This window comes from Podarcis raffonei, chromosome 17 (assembly GCF_027172205.1).
Source record: "Podarcis raffonei isolate rPodRaf1 chromosome 17, rPodRaf1.pri, whole genome shotgun sequence".
In the NCBI taxonomy this organism is placed as follows: domain Eukaryota; kingdom Metazoa; phylum Chordata; class Lepidosauria; order Squamata; family Lacertidae; genus Podarcis; species Podarcis raffonei.
This window is the reverse complement of record NC_070618.1, coordinates 4,930,032-4,951,039: the sequence shown is the minus strand read 5'-3', so window position 1 is coordinate 4,951,039 and position 21,008 is coordinate 4,930,032. Positions and strand designations below refer to the sequence as shown.

Here is a 21,008-nt window from a genome sequence, read left to right as displayed (position 1 = left end):
CGAGGCTGCTGCTGCTGGGCGAGGGGGATCGAAGGACGGAAGGGTTCCCCCTGGCTTCCTTCGCCTAAAGTCACCTCACAAGCACACACACTCACACCGCCTCCTGTTCAATCTGCCGTTTCCTCGGTGGAAGCCTGGGGAGCGCCAGGCAGGCGGTGCCATTCTATGTCCTGGTTTACTTTCGCTTCTGACACGCCCCGCTAGGGACAGCATCTTGAAAGCTTGACATTCCCCAGCCATACTGCTCTGTTAACCTTCAGACGCCCCTTTGCAAGGGAGGCGGGCGGAGAGAAGGGAGGGCAAAATACTCTTCGAAATCAACACAATTTACCAGCAGCTTGCGGGGAAAAGAGAGAGATCCCTCTGTCTCGAATGTATCAGGAGGCCATCTCCCTACTCTCTCAGCCTTGCGATGCCATCCCAACAGCCGTCGCCCTGATATTTGTCCCTGAGCCTCCAGCCTTTCTCTCTAGAGTCCCAGATTCTCGAGAATAACAATGAGCGTGGTCACGGGTGTGAGGCATGAGAGTATCGCTTCCGCGCGAGAGGCTTTGCAGAGAAACTGCTGACTTCGCTTCCCACCCACCCTGCCGAATCCCCACCTCCACGACTGTTTCCGATGCTCTCACGCCTTATTACAAATATAACAGTTTGCTCCGTTGAACAAATGTAAAGGCTTCCGCGCTCCCCTCCCCCTCCACCCTGTCAAAACTACAAGCGGGTGTTGTTGTTCCGTTGGGTTCCCCGTTCGATTAGGTGCCCACACCCCGGCAATCTGCAGTCAATCCCCTCCCTGCCCCCTCCCCGTAACTGCAGGTGTGCCGGCAGCAACCTCCTGCGGCAGGAGCAGCTGCTCGCCTCTTGCAACCCTTACCGTGGGATGCTGGGGAGTTGGGGGGGAGGGGGGAAAGCGAGAGCCAGGCAAGAAATGCCGATCCAGCAGCCTCGGTGGCGGGAGGAGGAAGAGGGAGGAGGAAGGAGGCAGCGTAGTGTAAGGAGGGAATAGTGTCAGTGGGATGGTCCGGAAATCCCGTGATAAAAAGAGGGAGTAGAGAAAGTAAGGAGCTGGCGGCTTGTCCTTCCTCCGTTGCTGCCTCATCGTGCCAGGACCCTGTTCAAAGGAAGATAACTTCTCGCGCCTGCTCCTGCCTATGCCCTTCAAGCGACGCCTTTTAACTCCCGAGGAACACATGGACCCGGCTAGGAACGGGAGGCTGATCTGCTAGGAAAGCCGGGAAAGGACCTTGTCTCCTTATCTCAAGGAGGGGAGAGAGAACGGCAGGAACCCAGACGCTGCAAAGAAGGTATTTCTCGCTAGTCCTTTCCGCCCGTTTTCGAAAGGCCGGAGCTGTCCGTGGTGCTGAAGCCTCGGTGCTCAGCAATGTGTCCTTAGTACCGTAGTAGGCACCGCCCGGTCGCAGGGAAGTGTCCTTGGTGCTGAACACGCTCTTTTCCCCCTCTCTTGCTCAAACGCCCTGCTGCTGCTGCTGCTTGCTGCTGCGAGCTCCCCCACGGATAAGGAATTGCTTGGTTTTTTCTCTCTCGCTGTGCGGCGGGTAAGCTGTCCTAGGTGCTGAAAACCCCCGCTATACTTTGTGGTTGCAGAGATTGGTAGTTGGCTGTGTAGAAGAGGAGGGGAAGTGCTAAGGATGGATCTATGGGACAAGCCTCGATACACGTACTGCTTGGCGAAGCCTCCCAAATCAGGGCGCGGAGGGGGTTGCAGCCAGCTGCCTTTGCAAGTTCTCTGGTTGAGAGTTTTATTAGCTCGTGGAGGGGTTCGTTTATATAATATTGGTACTTGGATGCCTTGGTGCAAAACACAATACCTGGAAAAGTACCCCCCCTTTCCCCCAAATTTTGTGTGTAGTCTCATTGCAACCTCATTGGGATTTCAAGCATGTCTCTCTTTCCTTTGGTGCATGCATTGACCCCCCCCCCCAAAAAAAGCAGAAGTCTGAGGTCACAATATTTCTTTGCCTGTAGAAGTTTGAAGAGGGAAAATGCTCAAATGATGCAGCACTGTGTTCTGTTTAATAAGTTATCTCTAGTTCGCATTCCCTTTTCTCTAAAGGAAAATAGGTCTGCCTAAATGTCTTCAATATCATTATTTAAAATGAGAAAAGAAAGAAGGGTGTGTTATTTAACTGAGATGGAGCATTTTTGGAAGGATTTGCAGTGCATTTGGTTCTCTCTGCAGAGCTTTTAGAAAGGAGCATCATTGGTTAATAAGTTTTACCTGCGATCTTCCCTTAATCCAATTCACTTTTGGAGTTCAAGTTCTGTTAAGCAGCTTGACATGAACATGTCAAATAAGGTATAGCATTTTGCTTGTGAAAACTCCTACCCCTGGGGAGTGGGGATGTCTTATTTGCTACTTCACAGCTTTAACTTAGTTGCCGCAACCTGAAATTCTATGCTACAATTCTAAATTATTGTGCTGAATCCCAAGAAAACTTCCTAATAACTTTTAGTGAATTTGACATTGTTTTTAAAGGGAGATACATCCAGTCTACTTTAGGGTCTCCTAGCTTACAAGATCTTCATGGCATTTCAGTAGCCAATTTGCATTAAATCTCTCTCATAATGTGTCTGATATTTAACTCAATTTGACTGGAGTAGCTCTTCTGGTCAGTGATGCAGACATGCGGTTGGCCATTAGGAGATTCTGACAGAGAAGCCTGCTGCTGAGAATTCAGGGAGCACAAGCACTTCAACCTTCAAATGCCCCCCAGCCAAACGTCTGCTCTTAATAGCTAGAACTTGCCCCCTTTAAAGCACCATCTCTCAAATACCACGAAGGACTACCAAGCTGAAAATGTTGGACTCTTTACTCATTAGAAAATGTCAACTAAACCCAATAGCTTTTGCAATGAATTGAATATTCCTTTCTAATGACTCAGTATAAAAACTAAATGGGTGCCTGGCAAATTCAATTAAACAGCTCTGTGTGCAGATCTATTTACATAGCAATTGAATGTTCAGGTAGGTTGTTTTTTTCTTTTCTTAAATAGCTCTTGTGTGCTTGATTTTCTACCAAAAGATTCAGAGTGAATAGCATCTAACTCTGGGAATAGTTCCCCATTAATACAGTGCTATCCCATGGCAATGTATCAGCAGTAGATTGCCCATTTTCTTTGACTCCCTAAAGATCATACTACAGAATGTTAAGGAATATACAATGCTCCCTAGTTGCTCACAACATGATCAAGTAACTTTGGCTCCAGTGTGATAAATGGCCGTGTGTGTGTGGAGCGGAAGGGAGGGAGTTCAACCTAGCAGACTTTCAAAAGGACATGTAGATCTAATGCAGTAAGACATAGAGCTGGGGCCCAGAATACAAAATGCAGCAACCCTAATGCTAATCTTTTGCTTTGTGAATTCAGCTGCAGGCTGCAACTCAAGACCTTGTCTCCATCTGAATTGCATGTGAGAACTGCTCTGGTGGGAAGGAATCTAAAGCCATCACCATGGAATTTGTAATGAAGCAAGCCTTAGGAGGTAAGAAGAAAATGGTGCTATTTTGTGACTGCTTAATGGGAAAGGAATCTTATGTCACCTCTCTGGAATTTGTAATGAAAGGGCAATTGGTGTGACTGCTGCTATTTTGTAAACATGAATTTACACACTTTCCCTCTCCCTTGACAACAACCAGTGAAAAATTCAAATGGATACTCATACTGAATAAGGGAATTTGAGGAAGCCCAGTGCAGACCACCAAACTGCAAGGCTTACATAAAGAATGCTTCTCTTTGCACATTTACCTTTTATTCCTCCTCCCGATATATTATATAAGGTATCCAAACTGTGAAACTTGCAACTTATAATTGAGGTTTTACTATTTGCTGAATCACTGTGCCAGTAGGGGGCAGCACTGAAAGTTGCCTCAAGCCTATGGCTGGTTCCTGAACTTCCAGGCTCCTATTCTAAATGCTCAGATGCTGTTCATTATTTATTGTCTCTACTAAAAAACAAACAAACCACTTTGACAGCATTCTCGCAGGAACTGTGAAGAGAAGAATGATCCAAACCAGAATAACTGGAAACGAGCCATATGCTTTATGGCAGAGGGAGAGAGAAAATATATTCTTAATAGCAGGCTTCCTCAAACTCAGCCCTCCAGATGTTTTGAGACTACAATTCCCATCATCCCTGACCACTGGTCCTGCTAGCTAGGGATGATGGGAGTTGTAGTCCCAAAACAGCCGGAGGGCCAAGTTTGAGGAAGCCTGCTTAATAGATTAGCAGCATACCTGCATTAGAAACATTGTTTTAAACCAGTTCATCTGCTATAGTGCTCAGTCATGGGATTTTGAGGACTGTAATTCTGTGATGGATTTCTGCTATGCAATTCTCAGCACAATTATTGTGATCTGCAGAGAAGGCTTTTCTCTGGGTGAGATGTGTTATGTGGTGGCTGGTCCATTTGGGTGAATGGGGAGCTGCCCCACCAACCCCCATCAGTCCAGGGAGTGGCCTTGGCTTTCAGCTTCCTCCACCTTAGCCTCCGTACAGCCCTTGTAGAATTCAATAGGAAGGAGGATGGCAACAAAGCAATAATGAGTTGGCTCTCCTGCTCCTTGGCTCTGTCTCCAATTATTGTTAGTCTTCCTGCTTTCTGCCCTCCCTGTTCCAATTCTCACCAGCCACCACCGGAGCCTTCTTTCTAATGGCACCTTATTTTTTTTGAATTCCTTAGATATATATGACCGATGCCTTCATTGATATCATTTCGGCACCTTTGTGTTTGCCCAGGCACTTTGGATGTTTTAATTTAGTGTTGATTTAGCCTAATTTAGTGTTGAAAAGCCTGTGCTTTTAGCTGCTTCTATTGCTTGAGGAGGGGTTCTTTATTTTTTTAAAAAAGGGTTTTTATTATGTATTATATATGCGCATTATATGACCTTATTTGATGTGCTGTACCCTGCCCTGGTATCTGCACATAAAAAGGGTGGGCTACACATATTGTTAATAAAGAATAAAAATAAAGAAACACACCCACAAAGCACCCAAGTTGCTCGGGGAAAACCCTATCAGTCACACCGGTTTCAACCTCAAGCTGATGTGCAGTTGTGGTATCGAAGTATCAGATGGCACTTGGATGACTGGTGTGAATAAAGTGAAATGGAGAATGCTGCAATAAGAAAGCCAGTGTCGATCATTAAAGAGTCCTATTGTAGTCTGCTTTGGCTGGTGTCTGATCTTTTAATGGATGCTCCATTAGAATCAAGTGGGCATGGTACAAATGATTTACAAGAAAAAGTACAAATGAAGATGCTTCTGTATGACTTGGCTATTCAAGTGCCCTTATAGAGGGCTTCTCTTCCTCCTCTGCCATTACGGGGCGCATTTCAAAAGGCTTTTCCATTGGCTGTCATTTCAAGTCCTATTAAGGCGTGCTTTGAAGGTCATTGATAGACTCCTGGTGATTTTGCAAGTCATGCAAGGTTTTCTTCCGCATACATATTATCCTGTTTGTGATAGGATTGTTGTTTGTTATGCTGTGTGGATGCAATTTGCAATATAAACACATTACGAAGCTATTTACTTCATCAGGCACATTTATATTCAATTTAATTCTTTTTTTATGTACAAGGAAATAGTTTTTCTCATTTGCAAGTGATTTAAACGAGTGGTTTGATACAAGAGAGAGAGAGAGAGAGAGAGAGAGGGAGAGGGAGGGAAAGTGTTCGTATTTAGATTGTGATTTTTTATTTTTAAAAAAATCTTTTTGGCTTTTTGGCTGCAGTGCTGCACATGGCTGGGCTTGTAAATTCTGTTAAAGTCAATTTCTATTAAGAAACCTTATCATTGGAAATGTATAGCATTCTATCCCTTTGTGGGCATAGCTGTATCCATGGGAAAAGGATTGTCAAAAGATCCAATTGGGCCACATCTCTTCCCTTCCCTTCCCTTCCCTTCCCTCCCCTCCCCTTCCCTGGGGAACATTATACCTACTATATGATGCAGTTTGGGGAACAAGTAGCACTATAGCATGGTGGGTACTAGGAGTTTCATGTCAACCACTTGTGAATCTCATTCTTGGTGTCCTGACTTGCAACTTACTCACACCTTGAGGATCAGAAGGAGGAAAGGAAGTGGGACACTATGTACAGTATCTATTTCACTTATTGTTGTTGTTGTTTAGTCGTTTAGTCATGTCCGACTCTTTGTGACCCCATGGACCAGAGCACGCCAGGCACCCCTGTCTTCCACTGCCTGCCACAGTTTGGTCAAACTCATGCTGGTAGTTTTGAGAACACTGTCCAACCATCTCGTCCTCTGCCATTCCCTTCTCCTTGTGCCCTCCATCTTTCCCAACATCAGGGTCTTTCCAGGGAGTCTTCTCTTCTCATGAGGTGGCCAAAGTATTGGAGTCTCAGCTTCAGGATCTGTCCTTCCAGTGAGCACTCAGGGCTGATTTCCTTCAGAATGGAGAGGTTTGATCTTCTTGCAGCCCATGGGACTCTCAAGAGTCTCCTCCAGCACCATAGTTCAAAAATTTCACTTATTACAACAACAATAAATTTAATCTGATTAATTACTTGCCCTTCACCATACATTCCCAGGCTGGGCCACAGCAATTTTAAAATACAACGTTAAAAACATTTAAAAACAGAGTAGAATCCCTGTGCTTGTTCCTGCAGGGGTCTACTAATATGCCTCACAGAAAAGCAGGATGCCAGGTGTGGGGAACATTTTGCTTTCCAGATGTTGCTGAACTACAACTCCCATCAATCCCAGCAAGCATGGCTAATGGCCAGGGATGGTGGGAGTTGTAATTCAGTGATGTCTGGAAAGCCAAAGGTTCCCCATGCCTGGATTATGTCTATAGTCATTTTGCACCCATCTTATAACATTGGCATGGAATCAGCAGAGAGGAAGTGAGAGAGGCAAGAGTAACAATGGTTGGACTCCTGTGTGAGGTAGAGCATCATTATTCCCATTATTACAGTTGGAGAACTGATGCTAACTAACAGTGACTTGACCTAGATCATTCAATGTGACCGTGATGGCAAACTGCAATACACCAGGAGCAGGGAACTGGATCTGGCTGGTGGACCAGATCCTGGGATCCCCCACCTTGGTGGGCCATTATGAAAGGTGGCCAGGGCTCCACCCATTTGGCAATCATTATCTAGTTACACTATGAAACCCAATGAACCGTTCTTCCTTTGTAACATATCAAGTCACACCAAAAAGTATAAATTGAAGCTGAGTAGGGTGTGAAGTGACTGCCAATCAGCTGATAAGTGGTGACTCCTAGCTTGCTTTCTGCATGGAGAACTTGGTAGCACTGCCAATCTCCTGAGCTTGAAGTTACCGACTATCAGCTGATAGATGGTGACTCCAAGGTGGGCTTCCTTCAAGAGTTCTCTGCACCACCAAATCTCCATTTCAGTAGTGCAGCCAATCCCAGGAGACTTGTTCTCCCTGCCAATCGGCTGATCAGAATTGTCCTTCACCTGGATGTGTATTCTCATGAGCTCTTCATTTCCAGTTCTGACACAGTCGAGGCAAGGCAGGTTGGCCAGCGCTAAGGCAGGTAAGCACATTTGGCTGCAACATGGAGATCACATCTCAATGACTTCAATTGGGCCCTCCTGAGGGTAGATGCTGGCCTCTGACACTGGCCATGCTGCCATTGTGTATAACTCTTCCTGCCAGATGAGTGGATGGTTGATTATGTGGCCTTCCCTCCTGACTGGCATCTGCTGGGAGGGAGGATACTGATTTGGGTGTAAGGTCTCATCATATCTGCTCTACCTATACATAAACACACCAGTAGGTGTATATGCAGGACTCAAGCCCTAACACTGTCATTTTGTGCTTCGTTAAGATGGGTGAGCGCATGACTACGGTTCAGGATGCAATAAATCCCACCGGCTTTGGTGATGCTATTTACGGGCTTTTAATTAGACCTACAGTTCCGTTGTTCTTGAAGAGAGTGGATCTTTTCGAAAAAAACAACAACACACCAGCCTAACCAATCAGCAATTTAATTGCTGCTTTCTAACATAAACTTACTCACATATCCCTCTTGGGTATTACATCAGAGACGAGAACTTGGGAGAACAGTTTGTGAGCTTTGGTCTCACTAAAGCTAGACATGTGGTGGCTTGTAGTATTAAAAAGGGGGGGAGCACCTCTGAATATGTTTTGTACAAATTTAGTCTGCCAACATTTTGAAAAGAGGCAAATGAGTCAGGAAATCAATAAGAAGCACAGAAGCGATGCTCGCAAGGCAGGTTGGAGCTGCACTGAAAATACAACTGTATTTCTCCACTTTGGAGCAGACCGAGATTATAATAGCAGGTTCAGACCCAATTGATTTGTTTGGCAATTTTAAATCACCTAATTTCAAACTAGCTGGACTCCAACATTGTGCAAACACATTGATATGAAACAAAACAAATTAAATCTACCGAGGCTTTTGCTTTTAAATGTGATATTCTTTGTCATTACCTAGGAACAATGAGGAATCTGCTTATGAACTGCTTATTGAGAATTTGTAGTGTGGTTGAAATTCTGGAGCTTATTTGCAACAATATTGACCTTGAAACAATGTCAAACATGCAGCCGGCATCAAGGCAGACATTGGAATTTAGAGTGAGGCAAGGTTAAGAAAGCAAATGAAACAAACAATATGATCTGATCTGTTAGCTGGCAGAGGCCGTAAAGTTGTCTTGGGAGAAGAGAGTGACCATAAATCGATAGAAAAATATAGGAGCAGGGCTGGTTCAACATATTTTGGTGCCTGAGGTGGGAAATCCAGTTGGTGTTCCCAGCCCATGGGCCACAACCATATTAGCAATAAATTAATTAATGGAGAATGGCATTCAACTAAATTTTACCCAGAGGAGACCCATTGAAGTTAACAAACATGGTTAATCTAGGTCCATTTATTTCACTAGGCCTACTCAGAAGTAAATCCCACTGAGTTTAATGGGACTTACTTCCAGGTAAGTGAAGGTAGACTCACAGCCTAAATCTGCCTCCTGCAGCTGCTATGATGCAGTGTACACTCATGGAGCCAGCAATGCACAGGGATACCTTGTTTTCATCACACTTTGCTTTATTGGGCTTCACAGATATTGCTCCTTACGTGGATGTGGGTGCAGCTGCAGGCAGCACAGCCACTTCCAGGGGAAGGAAGACCACCACCACTGCTGCCCCTCTTTCAGCCACAGGAGTGGAGGACTGGCTAGGGCTGGTGCTGAGATTTTCCCCTCCTGCCCCTGCAGCCAGGAAAACAAACAAAAATATATTATTCACTTTATTGCGATATTTGCTTTATTGTGCTGGTCTGGAACTGGACTCACAATATATCAGAGGTTTGCCTGTATAGGGAAACATTAGACAGTAGGGAACTTCTAGCCTGTAGGCCTTATTAGGTCTACTAGCCTCCAAATTTGGTCCACCAGACCACTTTGGGCAAACCACATCCACCAGTTGTCACCTGACGTCATATGGTGTCTGGGGCAGAGACTTATTTTCCCTGATCTAAGCACCTAGACTAAATGGAACTGTATCACTAAGATTGCAGATAGGCCTTTAACCTCCTCCAATGGATTAGACTTTGAATCACGTGATTTTGTATGATGTCAGGTGGCTGACAGGTTGGCAGCCCTGCCCACCTGCCAAGATGGCTCATGGAGGCATCTGACTAGGCATAGTATGCCCATTTTTACTTGCATTTATGCATGCGCAGACAAATGGACACATATGGATTTGCATAACCAGTTGGTATTAGATCAGGCTTCCTCAACCTTGGCCCTCCAGATGTTTCGAGACTACAGTTCCCATCATCCCTGACCACTGGTCCTGCTAGCTAGGGATCATGGGAGTTGTAGGCCAAAAACATCTGGAGGGCCGAGGTTGAGGAAGCCTGTATTAGACCTTGAAATTAGGTAATATTGCTACATTCTTCTGCTTTTGGTAGATATTTACTAGTAGAAGTACTGAATCCTGAACAGAATTATCCAAGATCATTAAGGCTTGAAGCAGGGTAGTGATCTCGTCTGCAAATCAGGGGGGAAGAGCCTGTGGCATTCTGGATTTCATTGGATCCCCATTGCTCATTAGTCTCAGCCAGCATGAGCAATGGTCAGGGATGATGAGAACTATAGTCCAACATCATCTGGAAGACCACAGATTCCCCATCCCTGCGAGAGCATTCTGTCCCCAAATTTGCTAGAAGCTCCTTTCATGTATCATCTTGATGCTTTTTTTCTATTAGTGGTTCCGCAGTGCTGTAGTTTTACAAAGAAAGAAAAACTGCCCGGCAACAGTACATGACTTGGAGATCTAGCAAAGTGAGGTATTGAGGGTGCACAGCTTATCACGTTGCTATCATAAAGCATTCTTATATTTGGAGACCTTTTAAAATAATAACATGCACCCATCAATCTCTCTTGGCTGTCTCCAAACTTTCATGCTTTTGTTGCTTGAGCGCTTTCACACCAGTGTTCTCGTTCACACCAGCTCTTTCTGAGCAAATTTCAGTTCTTAAAATCCCTGCTAGGTGGCATGGTAAACCACTCTAGAGCATGCCTTGTCTCCGAAAGAGAGTCCTGAAGTCCTCATAGAAACGATGCATTAAGAGAAGGAGACACTCCTCTTTTTGAAGCTATTTTTTAAATTGGGATTCTTCATACGATACTTAAGAAAAGCAAGTAGTAAAAAGAGGGAGGATCTCAGCTTGGAGAATGAATGATACAGAGGGATGGCCAAAGGATGAAAAGCCTTATTGCTGAAATGAAACCAACTCCCACTGCAGCTCTCCCATTGGCTTAGAGCAAGCTCCCCCAACTTGGTGCCGTCCAGATTTTCCGGACTACAATTCCCATCAGCCACCGCCAGTGTAGCCAATTGGCAAGGATGATGAGAGATGTAGTCCAAAACATCCCAGATTTGGCGAAAGCTGCTCTTGAACAGCATGCAGAGATCACATCACTTTAATTCTGACTCTTCTACACAAGCTTTCTGTTTGCTTCGAGAGATTAGTAGCTGTTACTTTTTAACCCGCGACAGGCTTGGGTCCTGCATATTTTAGGAATAATATCTTTGGGTTTATTCTATCTTAGGAACTATGGATGTGGTCTGGTGCTGTGTCTTTCCCTTTACAGGGATTTGTTCTGCTGGGACATGTGGCTGGGATTTTTCCATGGCGGAACATCCACACTATTGAACTCTCTACCTAGAGAAATCCACTTGGGCACTCCTTCACCCTCTGCTGTAAAATACTGGCCAAGGCATTTCAATTTCATAAGGTGCATTGCATGTTCAAGGTCCCAGGTTCAAACCCTGTCAGCTCTAGGTAGGGCTAGGCAATGTCTCCAGTCTGAATACCTGGAGAGCTGCTGCCAGGTGGTGTAGACAATATTGAGATGGATGGACCAAGGGTCACACTGGTTTAAGGCAGCTCCCTAGGTTCACATGTCAAAGTACTAAATGTTTCAGCTGTGGAAGAAGAAGAAGAAGAAGAGTTTGGATTTGATATCCCACTTTATCACTACCCTAATGAGTCTCAAAGCGGCTAACATTCTCCTTTCCCTTCCTCCCCCACAACAAACACTCTGTGAGGTGAGTGGGGCTGAGAGACTTCAGAGAAGTGTGACTGGTCCAAGGTCACCCAGCAGCTGCATGTGGAGGAGCGGAGACGCGAACCCGGTTCCCCAGATTACGAGACTACCACTCTTAACCACTACACCACACTGGCTCTCGTTTAAAATTCTTTGGCAAATGATTTTTACAGTGTCCTTACTGCTGGTGGTTATGCTGTTTATCCTATAGGTGCAAGCAGCTGGTCACACATAACGCAATCAGCAAAGGGCTCAATAGAATCTTGCTGACTGCACACCATGCATTTAAAGCACATCACTTCTCCCCTCAAAGAATCCTGGGAAGGAGCGTCTCCACTCCCATTGTTCAGCCCGGACACTGAGGTCCAGCCTTCTGTTGGTTCCCTCACTGCGAGAAGCCAAGTTACAGGGAACCAGGCAGAGGGCCTTCTCGGTAGTGTCGCCCGCCCTGTGGGATGCCCTCCCATCAGATGTCAAAGAGAACAACAACTACCAGACTTTTAGAAGACATCTGAAGGCAGCCCTGTTCAGGGACGCTTTTAATGTTTGATGCATTACTGTATTTTAATATTTTGTTGGAAGCCGCCCAGAATGGCTGAGGAAGCCCAGCCAGATGGACAGGGTATAAATAAATAAATCATCATCATCATCATCATCATCACCACCATCATCATCATCTCCACAGATCTACAATTCCCAGCACCCTTAATAAACAACAATGATAATATTAGGAACACCTATAATATTATAATATGATCAGGACACCTATAGCTCAGTTGCTTAGAGCATGGTGCTGATAATGCCCAGGTTGCAGGTTCGATCCCCATAGGAGACAGCTGCTTATCCCTGCATTGCAGGGGGTTGGACTAGATGATCCTCAGGGTCCCTTCCAGCTCTACAATTCTGTGATTCTATTTAGAGGAAGCCATGCTCGTTAAATTGATTCCTGCATTTCAGGGGGTTGGAAAAGATGACCCTCGGAATCCCTTCCAACTCTGCAATTCTATGATTCTATGATATGAATGGTGTGCGTCCAGCCTACAGGTAACCTGCATGCATGGGGCAAGGAAAGGCGCAGGAGAATATAGCAATGGTCTGTTGCAGCCATAGTGTTTTGTGGATGCCCATTCAGGGTTGGGCTGCAGCTTCTGTTCTTTTGCAGTTCTGTTCAGTGTTGTGTATGTGTGTGTTGCTCTTTCTTGTTTTATTCAGGTAACATATTTTATTTTGTAGTACAGTTCATTGAATGCCTTGCAGTGACTCATAAATTCAGACATAAGCGAAATATTAAAACCTGAAAAGTTTGTGAGCACGGTTGTTTTCTACTCAGCGCACGTACTATTGCAGTGAAAAAACAGAAAGGAAGGATGCAGGTTCATTGTGTGACATGGGAAAAACCAGATGGCGTGAAAGAGTGGTTTCCCCTCCTTTCACATCCCTCCTTTACGTCCTGCTTTTCTTCCCTAGTTTGTGTAATATCCCTTCCTCCTTCATTTGCCAGCTGCAACAGTCCAGGTAATTCTATAGAACTAAAATTACACACACACACACACAAGAAAAAGCAAAGCATCAGCATTTTTTAAAACAAACTAACTGGCTGGAGACTAAGGAAATGCAAATTATGCACAGATGCTTCAAAAATGATAGGATTAGACAAGCGTACATGACACTTTATTGACAGGTTGTTAAAATAGTTCCAGGCCATAACAGGGCATCAGGAGGCTGCTGCAAATAAATGAAGGTGTACATTACAGGGTATGTATGTGTGTTTTAAAGCAATGCAAAGTTATGTGCACTGGGCGAAGAATTCAGGAGCAAAAAGACTGCCACTAATAGCAGTTATAAATAGATAGCCTTTTAGCTACCTGCCACCAGGTCTTGGTTCTGTGATGGAATTGTTTGGCCAATCAAGCTGGCCAATCCAAGCAGAACTGCTGTTCACTGCAGTCATCATTTGGTAGACCAATAGTGAATTTTCCAGCTGTCAACACCTAGGTAGACCAAATAGTTTATGTGCAAGAGGCAGAAATGGCATGTAGGCTGGGGCAGAGCTGCTATACTAGGTTCCTGATAGGTGGGTAACTGTTGCTTAGTATTTATTTTTATTTATTGAATTTATATACCACCCTATACCCGGAGGTCTCAGGGTTGTACACAAAAAGATCACAATATATAACGTCAAAATAAGAATAGCCCAATAACACCCCCCCCATGGCCACATTTAAAAATGGTTTAGGATATCAACCAGGTCAAGCAAAGGCCTGGTTAAAAAGGATAATTTTTGCCTGGCACCTAAAGGTGTATAATGAAGGCACCAGGCGAACTTCCCTGGGGCGAGCATTCCACAGTTGGGGAGCCACTGCAGAAAAGGCCGGTTCTCGTGTTGCCACCCTTCGGATCTCTTGAGGAGGAGGCACACGAAGGAGCGCCTCAGAAGGTGATCTCAGGGTCTGGGTAGGTTCATATTGAAAGAGGCAGTCCTTGAGGTATTGCGGTCCCGAGCCATTTAAGGCCTTATAGGTCAAAACCAGCACTTAGTAGGAGGCAGGGAGGCAGCAGGTAGGTTGGTGCAGTGAAGTGCGTCAGCAGAGCCAATCCATCCAACACCTGCTGGTCTGTTTGCACTGTGCCAGCCTCCCTGCCACCTTGCCTCTCCCTTTCCTGGTAAGCAGCAGTGGCCCACTTGCCAGGAAACATGTCTTGGCCCTGAGTCTACTCGGGGATGGTAGGAGCTGTAAGGTAAAAGGTAAAGGTAAAGGACACCTGGAAGGTTAAGTCCAGTCAAAGGAGACTATGGGGTTGCAGTGCTCATCTCGCTTTCAGGCCGAGGGAGCCGGCGTTTGTCCACAGACAGCTTTCCGGGTCATGTGGCCAGCATGACTAAACCGCTTCTGGCGCAACGGGACACATTGACGGAAACCAGAGCGCACAGAAACGCCATTTACCTTCCCATTGCAGCAGTACCTATTTATCTACTTGCACTGGTGTGTTTTCGAACTGCTAGGTTGGCAGGAGCTGGGAGAGAGCAATGGGAGCTCACCCCATCGCGGGGATTCAAACTGCCAACGTTCTGATTGGCAAGCCCAAGAGGCTCAGTGGTTTAGACCATAGCGCCACCTGCATCCCAAAGCCACCTGCATCCCAAAGCACATCCCATGGAGCACATGGTCCCCATCCCTGGCCTAGAAAAGAATAACCTACTGGTCCAGTAGTGGAGTCCTAGATAGAACAACCATATTTGATCCAACCTGGCTTAGGAGGATTTGGCTCATTATTTAACTGTGCCCAAGTCAGATGCTGCCTCCAGGCATTTTGCTGCCTAAGGCTGAGCAGCAAATGCTGCCCCTTAGTCAAGGTGTTTAGCATCCAAACCCAGCCAAGTTATTCTGGCACCAGTGGTGGAAAATCCCACAAGCTCCTCTCCTGCTATATGGAAGTAAAAAAACCCCAAAAACCTATTTGCTACCCTTTGTATCCTTATCTTGTCATGAGATAAAATACTCTTTCTCTAATAATTACGTGCTTTCTGCACATTCACAGATTTCATTTTCTAATGGAAAATATGGTTTCTTGTAGCCTTTCCTTCTTCTTTTTCTTAAAGATTGGTGAGCAATCAGAATAGAAATCAGAGTAATTGGATTGTTTGGTTGAGAAAATATAAATGCACTTTGGGAGAATAAAGGAGAGGCTGTTCTGTTGAAGAACAGGAGTCCAATTGACAAAAGAGAGGGCATGTAATTCTGTGTTTTCCTCTCTGAAGCCATGGATGTGATATGATGCAACTTAATGAGGGAAGTGCAGTACTTCTGTTGTCATAGCTTCACAAAACTTTCTTCCATCTTGATCAAAGCTCTGCAGTGAGCTCAACCACCATCTAAAGAAGAACCCTTATCCATATCCCAATTCATAAGGATATTTTCATTCCTAGGCAGCAGAATTGTGGAGATCCATAGGCATCCGTAGTTTATTGTTAATAAGCTGCATCAAAAAATGGTTGCAATGTAGATGTGGATTATAAATGCTTATGGATGTGACATGAGGAGTGAAATGGAAGTTCTAGGAGTTCTCAAGCTTGTCAGCCGCTTTTTGTTTTACTGCTCTGAAAAGTGTTTGGGTGGATAACGAGCCTCAGGGTAACTCTGATGGCCAGCAAATTTCAGATCTAGTGAGTCCAATGTTGTTTAGTACAGGTGTGCTGTGGCCATTATATTTGTTTTGTTTATGTAGCATTTGGAAGCAGCCCAGTCTGTTTTGGATCTTCTGGCATGTGGACCTCCAAATGTAAAGGGATGCTGGAGAATTTCGAAACCTTTTCTTTTTATCCTGTTTTTATTCTGTGAACCGCCCTGAGATCTTATGATCTAAGAAAGAAAGGAAGGGAGGGAGGGGGGGAAACGGAATCAGAAATTGTCAATGTTTGCTTGTTTGTCCCATGTCTGGAATGTAAATGATCTATCAAATACAATTGGCATTCATTGTTGCTGCTGCTCCTTTCAGTCCACAAATGTTACATAACTGATTACACCCCCCTCCCCTTTTGCATTGTGTTTCCTTTGTGAAATTCCGAGTTGCATAATTTGGATTTGATATCCCGCTTTATCACTACCCGAAGGAGACTCAAAGCGGCTAACATTCTCCTTTCCCTTCCTCCCCCACAACAAACACTCTGTGAGGTGAGTGGGGCTGAGAGACTTCAGAGAAGTGTGACTAGCCCAAGGTCACCCAGCAGCTGCATGTGGAGGAGCAGGGAATCGAACCCGGTTACCCAGATCACGAGTCTACCGCTCTTAACCACTACACCACACTGCCTCACAGTTTGCCCACAGCAGGCAGTGAGATGAATATGTTTTTAGCTGAAGACCAACTGTAGTGGAACAGAAACAGAGCTGCTTGCGATAAATACAGAGTGGGATGTGAAATGATGCCTCGTTTCAGCCCTCATTGTGACAAGCATATGTTTGCAAGCATGTGGGTGCTTATGTGTGCGAACTTATAGGTGCACTTGTCAGGTAGATGTGATTGACTGCAGCTCCCTGTTGAGTGTACACTGAAGTCATATTGCCTCTGTATAATGTGCGAAAAGTCCCTTATACCAGGCTCAACTTTAACCCAGGGTTTGATATACTTTCGAGAGCTAATCAAGGAAGAGGTCAAGATAGTTGTGTAAGAAGCTGCATTTGACACATCTAAATGAAACTATCCTCTCTCCTACTGCCCTTAAAAAAGAGCATGTCCTAGATTCTCCCTCTCCCAAGAGACAGTCCACTTAGTTGGTTAAACTGTGACTTCATTATAAATAGAAGGGTCCCAGCAGAAGGAAACAGATGCAACAAACCTCAGTTGTTCAAATTCTCACATCTCCTTTTATTTATTTATTGGCCTCTTCAGAAATTCTTTAGTGAGGATTAGGCTAAAGGCAATTCACTTCCACAACAGACTTATTAAGCCACCCCAAAGTGTTTTGATGAAATCTATGCAGTTTGTACAGACGTGGGAAAATGTTACGCGGCCATTGATAAAAGATTTAAAATGAAGCATTAAGCTCGCAGAAAGCTAGGGTGAGCATATGCTGCTACGGTCTCTTTCATATTTCATTTGGGCCAAACCCATTAAGCATGCTGACATTTCTTTATTATTTATCATTTTAAGGCTTCTGAAAACAACACACATTATCTCATAAATGACAGCAGGAGGGCAAATGTTTAGCTAGAATAGGTGTGGATAACTAAGGGCACCAGACCACAGTTGCCATCATTCCTGACCACCGTTCTTGCTAGAGAGCCACAGGTTTGCCATTGCTGAACTATAAGAACTGGAATGATCAGCACAGCTCTTTTATATAAGAAAGGGAAGGAACTTTCCTTTATTTTTTGAACTCTGAAGGGAGGTTATCTCGAAAAGTGTTGAGGATGGCGAAATGGCTTTGCTGCGTGTGTTCTTGCTTTGACAGACTGCTCTGCTGATAGTCGCTGCCACGGAGCTACTAATCTGCACTGCAATAGGTCACCATTTCACTGCTACACACACACACACACACACACACACACACACACACACACACACAGAGAGAGAGAGCTCCTGTAAGGCTGCTACATCACTATATAGTGTCGTTTTCAGAGGTGTTGTGGGTAAAAAAGATGTTGCCTCCTATTTGCTAACACATTGCAAACAGAGTCCTTCCTATGCGGGGCAATCTTGGAAAAAAAAATCTCATTCCTAGTCCCTTCACACTATTGCAAAAATGATTGTCTGTTACCCCAGCTATCATCCCGCTGGTGCAACTGTTACCCATGTGGAGAGAGGCTCAGAACTCACAGGGTTAAGAGTGACGTCTCACATTCTGAGGCGGGGTTTTAGAATACTGAGGGGAGGGTTTTACTGCGTCTCTCAGTGTGTGTTTTTGCTCCGTGGAGAGAGCAGCCATGAGTGCATTGTCACCAGGCAGGAGATTTATAGCTGTTGTGTTTTGCTAAGGAATAAAGACTTAAAACATAGATAAGGAGACTGCTGCGTCCAGTCTGAGTTATTGCCCTCGCACGACGTTCCTGCTTCTGTTCCGCTGTGTTTACGTGCTGCTGAGTCGGAGGTCCCTGGGGGAAGACCAGAGCCGCGCAGAAGAAGTGTGCCGGACCCCCCGGACTGGCTCAGGTTACGGAAGAACCCATTCCAGTTGCAGGACCCATGTGCTGCTCAGAGTCCCTCTTGGCACGTGCACTGTGCCCCCACTGCTTACCCCATCAAAACCAACATCCCTGCATATTGTGAAAGGGCCGATATTTACAAAGTGCCCCCTGTAAAGAAAACCCACTGGCAGTAGCATCAAGGACCAGGAAGGCCAGTGAGAGGCAGAGACAAAAACAGAGATAGAGGCCGGATCTGTTTAACACTATTAGAACGATATTAGATATATCATTCTAAAATGTCACAGGGCATACTTGTAAATTAAACTGCTTTTTAACTCCCCCGCCCCCAAATGCTATCTTCCTACTGCTGGTTGCTGGTTTCTCTGCAGCGCCCTCTGGTGTCACAGTTTAATAACGTATTATGAATGTTGAAAGGAGGATGTTTCGTGTCAAAATACGTTATCAAAACCCTTCCTTAACCCTTCCTTAACATTTAAAACCATGAGTATAGATTTGCCCAGAGCCAATAAGATGATTTGGCAAAAAACCAAAAACTTTTCTTGCCCCATTGTCTGGCAAACAAATTTGATCTATAGCATGAGTAGGCAAACTAAGGCCCAAGGGCTGAATCTGGCCCAATCGCCTTCTAAATCTGGCCTGCAGACGGTCCAGGAATCAGCATGTTTTTACATGAATAGAATGTGTCCTTTTATTTAAAATGCATCTCTGGGTCATTTGTGGGGCATAGGAATTTGATCGTGTTTCCCCCCAAAATATAGTCCGGCCCCCCACAAGGTCTGAGGGACAGTGGACCTGCCCCCTGCTGAAAATGTTTGCTGACCCCTGATCCACAGCAAAACATTTGCAGAAGGTTTACAATTTGGTTTGCATGGCTAGGAAGGCACGGAGGCACACTGAAGCTCTCTCAAAGATCCTTCCCTCCCCTTTTGCACATGAAGAGTAGCCAACTATGGAGAAGTGGTCCTTTCTAATCCTCTCTACTAGGTCAGTCCCACTCTGCAGTGTAAAACAAAGTGGGGCACCTCCTCCCCCCTCTGCCCCCCATGCACCTCACTAGGATGAACCTGACCACCATGACAGTGCATTTGCCCACAGAGACATTTGTCCCCACCCATCCCCCAATAAAAGAAATTCTTTATTGTAGCCAATAAAATAGGTTGTGGTGAGTGCTTGGTTGCAGTGTGTGTGTGTGTGTGTGTGTGTGTATGGGGGTTGCTCACAGCAATATCATCTGTTTGCAAAGGTGCCCGTGGGCCTCCCATAATTGTTGAGTTCTGCACTAGAGAGACAGCTAAACTTCTCTCTTTTTTGGCAGGTGGTAATTTGTTTATAGGAATGAAATCTTGACAAGGCTGTATTCAAAATAAGCTACACCTATTAATGTCCTGGGATGCGGGTGGCGCTGTGGGTTAAACCACAGAGCCCAGGACTTGCTGTTCAGAAGGTCAGCGGTTCAAATCCCCGCGACGGGGTGAGCTCCCATTGCTCGGTCCCTGCTCCTGCCAACCTAGCAGTTCGAAAGAACGTCAAAGTGCAAGGAGATAAATAGGTACCGCTCCAGCAGGAAGGTAAACGGCGTTTCCATGCGCTGCTCTGGTTCGCCAGAAGTGGCTTAGTCATGCTGGCCACATGACCACATGGCTGTATGCTGGCTCCCTTGGCCAATAAAGTGAGATGAGCGCTGCAACCCCAGAGTTGGCCACGACTGGACCTAATGGTCAGGGGTCCCTTTACCTTTATTAATGTCCTGGTTAATTTTCACAGCATCCCCATGGAACCCTATAATAAAGAGTCTCATGATTTGGGGACAATGGATGGGAAAAAATATTCTCTCCATCTCAACAATGTTATTTGAAGCAGGATGCTCTTAACTTTTGTGAGTATGTTTGTGTGAGATTTTCCCACCTTTACGAGCTTTTTAAACCTCTCTGCTTTTGGTCAACTCCTGGCGTTATTTATAGAACACAATGCATCCATCAGATGAGAGAAGCACTCAGCATCTGGTCTGAAATGTGTTAAGGTGTTCAAAGTTAATAATTAATTTCTCTCTCTCTTTTAAAAAAGCAGTAAATAATTTTTCAAATGCTACCCTTGATAGACTGGAGGCTAAAGATGCCACCAGCAACTCAAGAAAGTTTTGACAATCAGTTTTTGATAAGGGAGATAACTTTTTCAATGGCTATTTATTTATGTTGTTAAAACTATTTCTAAATCACCTTTCATGTAACAACACAGGGCGCTGCACAAAAATTCTTTAAAGTTACATTAAAACTTCCATACAGAATAAGTGAAACAGTAACCAACATGAGGCCAGAACAGACATACAGTGGTACCTCAGGTTAAGTACTTAATTCGTTCCAGAGGTCCGTACTTAACCTGAAACTGTTCTTAACCTGAAGCACCACTTTAGCTAATGGGGCCTCCTGCTGCTGCTGCACTGCCGGAGAACGATTTCTGTTCTCATCCTGAAGTAAAGTTCATAACCTGAAGCACTATTTCTGGGTTAGCGGAGTCTGTAACCAGAAGCGTATGTAACCTGAAGCGTATGTAACCTGAGGTACCACTGTACTAACAGTGCACTTCTAACTATGGGGACTCAGAATTAAGTCCTATTGAATCCAATGGTGGTTATTTGCATGTAAGTGGGGTTAGAATGTATTGTGTTCTAATGTATTATGGTCAACTGGTATCATAGGAATACAGGAAGCTGTCTTATACCAAGTGAGACAATTGGTCGATCTACTTACTAGTGTCTTCATCAGCCTTTCTCAGCCTTGGG

The 21,008-nt window shown here is 44.9% G+C and overlaps 1 protein-coding gene across 2 annotated transcripts in view; it reads left to right on the top strand.

Annotated features, from left to right (window-relative positions):
• Window positions 1-961: 961 nt before the first annotated feature.
• Window positions 962-21,008, top strand: part of CPLX1 (complexin 1) — a 135,146-nt gene continuing 115,099 nt past the window's right edge. The window contains exons 1-2 of one of the 2 annotated variants that reach the window (XM_053371286.1): window positions 962-1,304; window positions 3,387-3,501. In XM_053371286.1, coding sequence (XP_053227261.1) covers window positions 3,471-3,501 — 31 coding nt within the window. In that variant the 5' untranslated portion in view covers window positions 962-1,304; window positions 3,387-3,470. Of the gene's footprint in view, window positions 1,305-1,373; window positions 1,557-3,386; window positions 3,502-21,008 lie in introns of those variants that run through there. The other variant, XM_053371287.1, reaches the window with a different exon arrangement.